The sequence below is a fragment of the Parus major genome, chromosome 1A (genome assembly GCF_001522545.3).
Source record: "Parus major isolate Abel chromosome 1A, Parus_major1.1, whole genome shotgun sequence".
Taxonomy (NCBI): Eukaryota; Metazoa; Chordata; class Aves; order Passeriformes; family Paridae; genus Parus; species Parus major.
This window is the reverse complement of record NC_031773.1, coordinates 25,205,543-25,216,743: the sequence shown is the minus strand read 5'-3', so window position 1 is coordinate 25,216,743 and position 11,201 is coordinate 25,205,543. Positions and strand designations below refer to the sequence as shown.

General features: G+C 36.9%; 1 protein-coding gene across 4 annotated transcripts; it reads left to right on the top strand.

The window, feature by feature from the left end:
- The first annotated feature begins 272 nt into the window (after positions 1-272).
- Positions 273-9,290, top strand: LSMEM1 (leucine rich single-pass membrane protein 1). Of its 4 annotated transcripts, XM_015628549.3 has the most exons (6): positions 274-438; positions 1,369-1,481; positions 2,061-2,242; positions 3,504-3,752; positions 6,782-6,919; positions 8,648-9,290. In XM_015628549.3, the coding sequence occupies exons 4-6, from the start codon at positions 3,626-3,628 to the stop codon at positions 8,833-8,835; spliced, it is 453 nt and encodes a 150-aa protein (XP_015484035.1). In that variant the 5' UTR covers positions 274-438; positions 1,369-1,481; positions 2,061-2,242; positions 3,504-3,625; the 3' UTR covers positions 8,836-9,290. The 4 variants fall into 4 exon arrangements, with proteins under 4 accessions (XP_015484038.1, XP_018862286.1, XP_015484035.1 ...); XM_015628552.3 differs by lacking the exon at positions 2,061-2,242 and having other exon boundaries at positions 273-1,285; XM_019006741.2 differs by having other exon boundaries at positions 273-1,481; positions 3,507-3,752.
- Positions 9,291-11,201: the final 1,911 nt, after the last annotated feature.

The following is an 11,201-nucleotide window of genomic DNA, read 5'->3' as shown; positions in this document are numbered from 1 at the left end:
CACAAAACTGATGAACTCATGTCAGTGTCATACAAGCAGAGAAAAACCTGATCCTTGAACGAGGTGAAGCTGTGTGCCTGTACTTGCCCAGCCCAAGACCATTCCCTTTAAGCTACACTGTTCCCTGGAGCCAGCTGATGTTTCCTGTGGCTTCTGCATAATAGTCACCTTTGGTGTCCTTTGCCAGGCACTTCTGCTAGCCTCCTGCCCAGAGTTTCTGCAGCAGCTCCTGGCAGGGGGCCAAGCAGGTACTTGCTCTTTTCCCACTTACACTGTAGCTGCCACCCACGGTGACCCGCGTGGCTTCCAGGGCTGTTGCAGAGGTGACTCTTCCACAGCCCTGGAGCCATCCTTTGGGTTTGCAGATCTTTTGAAGCTTAGAACTGGAGAGGCCTGGGTCCTTCTCTTACATTTATGTTGGTGTCAGGAGTTTTTGGGGTATGGAAATCACTGCTGGTTTTTGGTTTTATGTTTTTGTTGGTTTTTTATTTTTTGGGGGGTTGTTTGTTTGGTTTTGTTTGTTTTTAATTCTGGCTTGCACAGCCTTATTTGGAGGGAGGACTTCCACGAGTCTTCTACAGAAAGGGAGCAATTCTGAGCAGCAGAACATGGCAGCTTAGGGTGGGAAATATGAGTCAGGCTCATTATTCTGTTGTTTCCTGAGAGATAAATGTGTTTATGGGCAGTTTAAAGGGATTCAGATTTTTAGACATGGGGGGGCTTCAGAAAGTATTTGTTGTTTTGAGCTGCAGTCCTGTCTGTCAGCTGCCTGTCGATACAGTGTGCTGTAACACTGCCTTCTGCAGTGTCAGCAAGGGAAAAGGTGATCAAAAGAACTGTCAGGAAAGGATCAATTGCACTACTCACCACCAGTTCATCAGAATTTAATCTTTGAACAAATAAGTATGCCAGACAAATTAGTCCACCATATAATACTTTTGAATTTGAATACATTTGAATTCATAAAGCATATGGGAGAAGGGGGGAAAGACCCTGGTTTTTCTAGTCTGTGACTTTAAAACTATGACTGCAATACTGTAGATATGATTCTGCTGCATAGCAAACTGGTTACTCATAGCTACAGTGTTGCAGATATGACTCTTCAGCATGGCAAATGCATTTTAGACAAGCCCTAAACCTGAGAGGTTTAGCACTAACCAAAAGGTTAGCAAAATACTGATCACCAGTAACAACCCTCATTCTCCATGATGGGATATTATCATGACTCCAATATAATAGAGCTGTGTATGTGCTGATTTCAGTTTTAGCAGATCAGTTTTGTGAAGTGAGTATACTTAGCCACGTTGAACTCTAAATATAGACTGAAAGGGGCAGTCTGTTTCATAGCTATCTTTATGGGTACTGCAGGACTCCACAGCTTCCTATGGGACTAAAAGTAGAGAAAGGAACTTCAGAACAAGTTTTCTTCACATGATTTTCACTGGCTGATTTCTTCCATACTAGCACATTACCTGAATGTTGTAAGTAATGTTTCATTCTCCTTTTTCTTAACTTTTTAGATTTTATTTTCTTTTTTTTCTGTTAAGAACTTTCAGTGTGTTCTCATTCTAAGTTTTTCTTTTTACCACAACAACTTAAGAAGAAATTTAAAAGTTGCATGGGGGAAAAGATTCTTTAGGCAAGGTGAAAGGGCAAGATAAAGTGAATCCAAAGGTCCCAATGTTTAGATTGGTTTGTTGGGAAAATAATCAAAACTTTTGTCCAGTGACACTGATGTTTTATCCTTTTTCCTTTGGCATGTTAATGGAATCAAACAAATGTAATATAAACTTTTTTGAATTAATAATGGTAATCTTCACTGTGTTTACATGTGCAAATACTTAAATAATTAGTAGCAAGTGCAGAAACATACAATTCATAATACTAATGAATCAAAGGTACTCACATTTATTACAGTTCAAGTTGTTAAGAAGAGTCTTCCCTGAAGCTGCAGGGAGGCATTAATCAAAATAGAGAAACAACTGCTCTTCGCAATCCCAAAAATAACCATTAGCCTTTGTGCCCAAAGTGGTAACTTTTAGCACACTGTTCAAACACAGGGCTCCATAGTGATTGCGTTGGCTGAGGATGTGCATGCGGGGAGACAGCAGAACAGAGCCAGCTCTGATGGGACGTGGCTCACAGACTGCTGCCTGGTACCATGTCATGTTCTAGAGGAAGGACAGCAGGCACAGCCCTCTGTCCTGAAGTTACTGCTGCACACCTAAAAATCATATACTAGGTAAGGTTAACCCCTATTATGCCAGCTTTTCTGCATTTTCTTTGTGCTTTGAAGCAACACTTCTGAACAGAGAGAAAAAAAATAGTTGTACTCTTTTCTTATGGGGTGTTAAAAAGAAATGAAAGTACCCATATAGTCCTGTCAGTCTCCACTAGCAGGAGAACGAGCCCCGTTGTCCTGTTGCCAGGATTGGTTTCAGTGCTTGGTCTTCAGACTTACTGAGGCTCATTGAATGTCTACTTCGTGCTTAGATTTGGGGGAATTACAACAATCTTCTGCATTTGGTTTGATGAGGGAAGGAGTGAGTATTGTCTGCAAACCATCAGGGCTAAAATTTTAGGTTTTTAATTTAAGTGTTATATTAAGGAGCTGGACACACTGTGTTCTGTATTCCTTGGAGAGGAAGAGAAGGCTCAGAAGCATGTCAAGAGGACAGTTCAACCCATCTAGGATTCAGAAATCACCCTTGGGTGCTTAACACATGTCATCAAGAGAGGTTTGCATCCCATGAAGTGCTGATTCACATTGGCAGATAAAATTGAACTTGGGAGCTTTATAAAATACTAAATTGATAAGATGCATTCTACTCCCAATTTAAACTAATCTGTGGGGGCTCCCTCCGTACATTCACTAGCAAGAAAAATGTACATTTAGGCTGTCGTTCTAAGGTAAGAAAGATATATCTTAGAATAAGAGGGATATTATCTGGAAGAATGTGTTTTTCTTCAATAATTACAGAGGGAGTTTTCAGTGACAATTGTAGACAAACATGCCCACTTAGGGTGTCTGCATCTCCCTATAGCTAGAAGTTTCTAGCTTGTTTCAAAAGACATTTTTGCTATCAGATTAGTGTAAAGAAAAGCAAAACACTGATAAGGAATAATGTGCAATACATAGAAGCCACTTCCCTAAAACTGCTTATTTTCTATATATAATCTTCTTTCAAAACTCTATTTATATTAAGGATCATTCACTGAGTTCATGCACCTGGACTCTACAGCGAAACTGTTTTTACTCACTGAACCTCCTGCAGTGCCTTTTTTAAAGCAAGGGGTATTAGTCTGAAGAAAAACTTCTTAAATTTGTCCAAAACTGTGTGAAGTAGAACTGCATTACAAGACTACTATTTTTTGTTCCATTTTCACAAATAATAACTTCAGTGATATTCTAAGGTGTATAAACAGACACATACTCCTGTTGCTTATTTCTACATTCATACCTGCTTTCCCTGTCTTATCTCTCAATTACTTGATGCTGAAAGAAGAGGACCTGAATGACATCCTTTCTGGAAGTGTTAGTGAAGGTCTGGCTTTCACTGTGGTCAGGATCTCACACCACGTCTTACCAAGTACTCACCGTATCAAAGGATAATATACTAAGACAATGGAGAAGCCTCCCTTGGAATTTAACCTGCCTGATACTCATGAAGAAGGAAAACTTTATGTAGTTGATTCCCTAAACAACCTAAACAAGCTAAATGTTTGCCCAGCTGAATCCCAGCATTCACTAGGTATGTATGATAAGTGATCTGTGGATTTCTATATATACAATCCATATTGTGCATTACTGAGGTAACAGCCTAAGAGGCCAATAAGTATGCCAAGCTCTGTACTGAAAAATGTATGAAAAAGATCGAAAATGGCATAATTTAAATCAGACAATGATTTAGCTGTCTCTGCTCAGTATTTCTGCTTTAGGTTCCTGAAAATCCTTCCATTTAGTTAAGGATTTACTGTCCAACCTGAACTTATCTTCCTTTTCAGTTGGGATTTATGAGGTGATCACTTGCAGGATAATGTCTCTATAGTAATGTCCAATATACACCTACTAAATAAATAGCATCATAGCTCTTCCCAAGCACTAAAATTCATATCTGGCAATGGAAGCACCTGAGAATTTCTGTTCATTCCTTTAAGACATATTTCCTAAGAACTCAAACCAGTTACCTGAATTATCCTGTGAAACATTTAAGCATTTTACTCTCTGGACTTTCTTTACTTACAGTTTCAGTTATGGCTCCCGCATTTCTACTGATTTGGTAAGGCTTTTGCCTTTGATTCTCACAGCAACAAGAGTATTTTCACCTGGTGATAGCTACAGTTTGAGTTCTTTGTGACATGAAAATATTTTAAAACCTGGAGGTCTTCAGCAGCATTCCACATAACAATATTTGAGTCTGCTTTTACTTCCCTTATTGTAATGGCAAATTTAAGTGAAGAAATTTATAGATCAACAGCTATGTTGGAATGTGTTTTGAGGGGCCATAACCTAATCATGCTTCTAGTTATGGGTCTTAAATGTTTTCTAATGACTTCTGTTTCCAAGTCCCCTAACTTCTCCTAATCCAACTAGCTTGAGTGGTACTGGTTTCTGCATTTAATGCAAACATTTTAGACATAGAGTACTATATTCTCATATGCAGATTATCTTGATATTTTCTCTTCTACACATAAAAAATAAGACAATGATGTACATAAATTTTAATTTTAAAGAAACTCAGTGTAACTGTTGTGCTTTCTTTTGCAATTTTACTGGACAGTATTATTGACTTTTCAGGTAAATATACAAGGTTCTGTGGAAACATGTGATTCTCTGGAATAATCACATTCATGCCCTTCCCTACATTTCAACAGCAAAAAATAGTAGTTTAGTAAGTATTTTATTCATAAATTTGTAAAACCCTTTGGCTCCTTCTAGGATTATTCTTTTAATGTAGCTTTTAAGCTTGGAGAGTCTGTAGATATATCATCCTGTCAGCTACCTTACTCAGCAGCATAAACTCTAGTTCTCTTGCCAGAAAATCACAGTTATGTCAAAAGCTGTTTAAAATGTATATACTGTTTGGTTGTTTCAGTAGAAGCCATGCAGTAATTTCATGTTTTAGATGATAAAATTTCCTACTGTTTGCAGTTTGACAAGAATGTGTGCTCACCAATCCTCACAACACTGCAGCCTGGCATGCTCAGCCTGATTAAACAGTAAGAAGCATTCATTAGGCAGAGTGAGCTCAGAGCACTTTTGAGACCACTATTGATAACTTAGGATGCCTGGTAGGCAGCAGTAGCAGGCCCTGCCCATCCCTATTATTCTGATTACAAAGCAATATTGGTGCAGACACTTAGTGTGTGGTACATTTGTTATGAATGCTAAGGGAATAACAAGAGAACCTCAAAGGACAAATAGGAAAATATTTCAGCTTACTCATGGACAGGAGTGGGTTAAACACAAAATAAAGAAAACCAGAGATATTCCCTGAGATCTACCAGCTCAGGGAATTGCTAAGCCCTAGGTAGGGTCATTATTAAAGCACTATAATGGCATATACAGCCTTTCCTCAGCTTTTTCATTGCAGTCTCAGTTGCAAAGATCTCAGAGATTTCCACCAGCTAAAACAAGAATGTGGTCTAGAAATACATTTTTCACAGATGCACATACTACTCTCCCTTTCAGAATGGCAAGACACCAATTACAGAAGGATAAATTACAGTAATTTGCATGTAATTTTAGTATGTATGAGACTGACACCAAAGTGAAATTACATTAGCTTCCTCCTCCCTTCAAGACAGAAAATAAACCCAAATCTTTGTAAATTATTGCAGTAGTACAAAAACTTAACATTAAACAAATCTGGCTCGAGTGTAAATTTTTTACATTCACAAGAATTTCCGCATGGTGTTCACTTGACTTGATATCTTTGGGGCTTAATGCCACCTCACATTGATTGCAACTGTTTCTATGAGACAAACTACTGACTTTCCCTATATATGCGACACGTTCTTTAAAAAGCAATGAACTGGCTTGTAAAGCTGATTCAAGGTCAGCATTGCAAGTGCCTTTCCTTTTCCCCCTCATTCGTCCTGTGCTTAAAGGACAACATATGTAGTCCATACGATAGTCTGTTCCACTCTTGACAATTGCGAGCATAGGTACCTAATTTTTTACTGGAATGAAACCAACAAATCCTAAAGATGAAGAATATTGAAAACATTTGTTTTAAGATAAAACAGTCAAGACCTACATTCATTCTATCCAACATTAGGCGCTTAACTGAGATGTTTACTTTGGGAAATTAATCGTCCCAGGGATACTTCTCATTAAACAGAAAAAGAAGCATATCTAGAGGATGAATGTGGATGTTGGTTTTCAATATGAATTTCTCTTTCATCCCTTTTGAAAAGGTTAAATGCAATCAAGCCCTTACAAAGCTGCCTGATGAAAACTTCATTGCAACCTTTGTATGTGTAAAATGGCTGTAAAACTCTAAATGGTAAAACAGGTCAACTTCAACAACAGAAACATTTTTGTTGAGTGTGTTCTAACAACTATAACAGATGCATAATTTTTTTATATTTCCAAATTCAAGCTGAGTTCATAAAGTTGATTTCTTCCCTTTTCATAAAATATCACAGGAAATAAAATCTGTTGACTAAATAGACAATGTATCCTGCATCATTCCATGAAGCCAGAAGCATTTCTTCATGCTTATCCTAACCAACCTTGAAAAACTGTATCACCAAATGATTTGTCATCTCTTAACAGATCAGGAAGAGAACACTGGTGGTACTGGAGAAAGCATGGGAGGGAGCAACACAAGAAACCAGTGTTTGTTCTTCAGCATCTTTATTCTTACTTTGGTCGTCAGTTTGGTACTTGTTTCATTTGTAATATTCTTAATATGTAAGTAAACCAAAGAGTAGTTCTTAAAAATATAGGGTTGATTGCAAAAAATAATTTTGCTGAAATGTGTCATGCTACCTTATAACATTCTACTCCTGTATTTGCATGGTCAAAGGCTTTGGATGGGCACTGGATCGTGTTCCTAGGGGCAGAAGCACAGGCAAACAACACTCTCTCAGGGCTAAAAGGCACAATTTTATTCTTAGTGCTAAGGATTTGTGAGCTTCAACATGTGTGAAGAATTTACCTCAGCAGCACTGTACTGTGTTGCTAAAAATGCTGACTGGAAATGAAATTAAAATTTAAGGGTAATTGTATGGCAGTGGATACTTTGGCAATATGCCTTCCATTCCTTTCCAGATAAAATTCAGTATTGGGGTCATTCCACTGAAACTGGAATTCCACCCAAGCTAACATTTAAATCAGGCTACCTGAAGCAAGACCTGACCCTTTGTCATCAGAGTACTGACTGGAAATTGATTTGGAACTAAGAAGGTCTTAAGCATAAGAAAAAGAATTAGACATTTATCAAGATTTGCATGTAGCATTGAATCTGTAGACACAATTACTGTTGCAACTTTTAGGACTGATCAGGCAGGTTTAGCTAAAGACATGGCTGATTAATGGAACTGTTGTCATCTTGGGGTTTTCTGATCTAATAATATTGAACAGAATCTGAGGTGCATGATTTCAATTTATAACTCTCTTTTGAAAGAATTGGAACCCATATGAAATCAAGACTTCTTATATCCTGTAGTAGGGAATTTGCTGAAACATAAAGAAAATCCTGATTATTCTTCTAGGCCAGGAAATTCTAGCCTTGACTAAATTTTTTTACAGGCACTCAAAACAAATATCAGATAAGTAAAGAACATAAAGTAGATTTTAAGTAACATGATTGTAAAATCATAGTTGAAATATCTCATACTTGAATTTCAGATTTATTTAACATGGAGCTGCTAAAAGTAGAGACTTGATATAGAAAAATTAGGATTGGGTTGCTCTTGTGCAAAAAAAAATATAAACTAAAGTGAAAAGCTTTGTTACAAGAATTAAAGCAGTTTGATTTGGTTGGTGGAGGCCTGTGGCTTTTGAAACCAATTTCCAGTGGTGTTTCAGTTTATGTTACAATGTTTTTTTTAGATACGTATAGATATAGTGTGTTATATAATCTGACATGTTTGTAAACCACATGCATAGATTTACTTAACATTGCCACTATGAAACAAATTTCAAAACCCATGGGTAAATTATTTTAACTTCAGAAGGTCAAAATAAAAATAGCTCCAAAAGTGCATATTGGTGTGCCTGAGAAGGCTGGCCTTGAAATGCCAGTATTTGCAATAATTTTTCTTTAATTTAAAATAAAATACATGTACATACTTAACCACAAATTGGATTTTGAAGCCCCTAAATAAGACATTTCCCTGTGCACACTGAGGGGTATGCTCCTGAAAACTGCAAAAATTATCTGAGCCATATATGATTTTATTACTCTGCATTAAACTAAAAAAAGAATCCAGCAAATAAGCAAAAAATAATGTAGTGAGCAGGTAAACCCACCAGATGTATAACTAACTTCTTATTATTAAGTTCTGCAGTCGTCTTCTTTTTAAATATTTTTAGTTATCATAATTCCTTACAAAGTCTCACAGAAATACAAGTGAAGGTAGTGATGCTTTTGACTTAAGTGTTGCCAATTTAATATGGTACATTTTCCTTTTCAAGTTCAAACTAGAAATGAGGTGGACCAAATATCAAGCAGACTACTATCTGAAAAGAAGAACATAGAAGAGCTGAAGAAACTTAACAATATTATATTAAAGCATCTGAATCAATCCAGAATTAAGGAAAAGCCTTCTGATCTTCATGCTTACCACTTTACCCATGCTGAGCTCAAAGTCCCTGGAGAATAAATCTTCTTTGGAAAGGAATTCAGTAAATTCATAACTCAGATATTTTCACATATGGCACACAGGTTGCTGAAACATGGTTGCTGAAACATTTCTGGAAAGGATAGCTGAATGAAAAATATTAGAAAATAGAATTTTATCCTGTTTTACGTGGACATAGATTTGTAATACTAAGCCCATATGATTCTCAATAAACAATGGATTGTCAGTCTGGGACAAGATTTCCAGATTCCCCCTGCATTGTAAATCACAGAGGTCAGGACCTAGTTTTATTTTAAATGTAAGTGAATGATCACAGAAAATCACGAGTTCTGTTCACATGATTCCAGCATGACCTTGTTCACTTAAGCATTCTTCTGTTACCTTTGTACAAGCTTTCTGTTTGTTTCTATTACTATTTGTATTTAAGGATAACTTCATATTTCGTAACTTATAAATAAATCCATTTCTGGTCTAGAGTTTTGTAACTTTCCCTTCTGTGCATCTAAATATACTGATATACTATTATTTTTGTGAAAAAAAAAAAAATCAAAACCAGCCCAAATTTGAATAACAGCAATCCCTTTCATAAAATGCCATAATCATCCCAAATTTGTATTGACAGAGTGAGTGTCCTATTGCCTTACATGGAAAATGTTTTTAGAGGATTCAGTCTGGTAATGTCACAGCATCATCACAGCCACTCTATCTCATAGCAATGCCAATACACTGTACTAAAAATTTTCAGGCGAAGCCCAAATGTTTTTATGAAGAGATGTGGGGACAATACTTCAGGTTCTTGTATTCTGCCCAATAGTTGCTGCTACTCACTATCAGAGAAGGGCCAGATGAAATATGGTTGGAATCTTCAGGATTTTAATGTTGAGTGATAGCTCAGAGGCTTAAAGGAGCCACCCTCTCTGAATTTACACAATTGTGCAGACAGACACCTGAAAGTGTGATCACATAAGAGACTGCTGGCTAGCTTTGTAATTTTCAGTATTCAAAACCTTCTACTGAAATATACATTAAGAAGGCACCTCCAAAATCATGCAATAAATCGGTTACTCCCACCATGACAGTGGAATGGCAGCTGACACTATGGAGTATGTCCAGCATCATCTTTTTTACTTAAAGTTCTCATTCTCATCCAATTCTTTCTTATGTCTTCTGGACAGTTTTACAAAAACATTAACCAAAGTCAACAGCTTGCATTGTAGTCTTCTTTTCCAGAATTCATGATAGTTCTTTCTGTGATGACTACTTTGTTGTCTGCAACAAAGTGAAGAACTAAGTCCAGGAGAATTTCTTGGTATCACTCTACCTAGATTTGCCCCCAAATTCTATTACTGCTATTATGAGTGCATTGCTTTACACCTGTGTTTTACATCACTATGTTTCTATTTCCTGATTTTTATTTTCCTGATGCATTACTGTCAAGTTATTCACATGAAAACAGTGAAGATTGGTTTCAAGAGTTTATTATTCCTGACATTACTTCCCAGCTGCAATTTTAGTTATCTCCTCTGGACATCACTAGTAGTTTTTACAAAGGTTACTAATACAGCTATCATAGAATATCAGATAATGATAAAAATATGTGTAGAAAACTTGTAAGGAAAGGAACCTGGAAAGTCTAACCCAAACATCTTTCTGTAGATGCTGTTAAATGATAAAAGGTATCTTAAGACTAAAATCATGACACTGGCAATGTTGCTTCTCTGTTCTTCTCTGAGCTATCATCTGCTTTTAGTGACAGTATTAATTTCTCATCTCTCCCACTCCCATTGTAGCTACTGTTACTGCTCTCAAGCTCCTGCCTTGCGTTGACACACATCCATACTTGTGACCCAGGGAGAAACACTAGAATTTGGCACTCAGCATATCTCAAACATGGATTTGTCACATTCCTCATTGCAATTGCAGTTATCAGAGCAGTCTGTGGTCCACTAGAAACTGATATCAAGAGCCAATAGACATTTTTTTTCTTTCAGGAAACTGTAAATAAAATGTGTGCTAGAGCAACAAAGAAATGAAAGTTTCCTCATCTCTCTGATGTTATCCTCAAAGATTCTTAATCTGGTCATTCAATCAATACACATAATAAATCCACTATTTCTGTCTTCACTATTGATAAGAAGTGACATTTCATTCCATGGTTTCATCCTGCAAGATGGTGAGTGACCTCAACTGCGCCAGATTTATCATCAGCTGAGTCATAACAATGCACAGTTATATACAAATACAGGCATGCTCAGTATCATACAGAACTGAGGCCTCAAATCACACTTCATATTTAATTGCTTCTTCACTTGCAGTGATCAGCAATTAAAATCAGTGACTGAAAAAGTGCAAAGGACAAATGCTGATTCTTCTAGTGCTGCTGAAAT

What these genes read in the sequence shown, in the direction of transcription:
- LSMEM1 (XM_015628552.3), top strand. Translation starts at nt 3,626, where the DNA reads ATGGAGAAGCCTCCCTTGGAATTTAACCTGCCTGATACTCATGAAGAA. An exon ending in TGAATCCCAGCATTCACTAG is followed by an intron (nt 3,753 to 6,781) that starts GTATGTATGATA and finishes ATCTCTTAACAG; the next exon opens with ATCAGGAAGAGAACACTGGT. An exon ending in ATTTGTAATATTCTTAATAT is followed by an intron (nt 6,920 to 8,647) that starts GTAAGTAAACCA and finishes TTCCTTTTCAAG; the next exon opens with TTCAAACTAGAAATGAGGTG.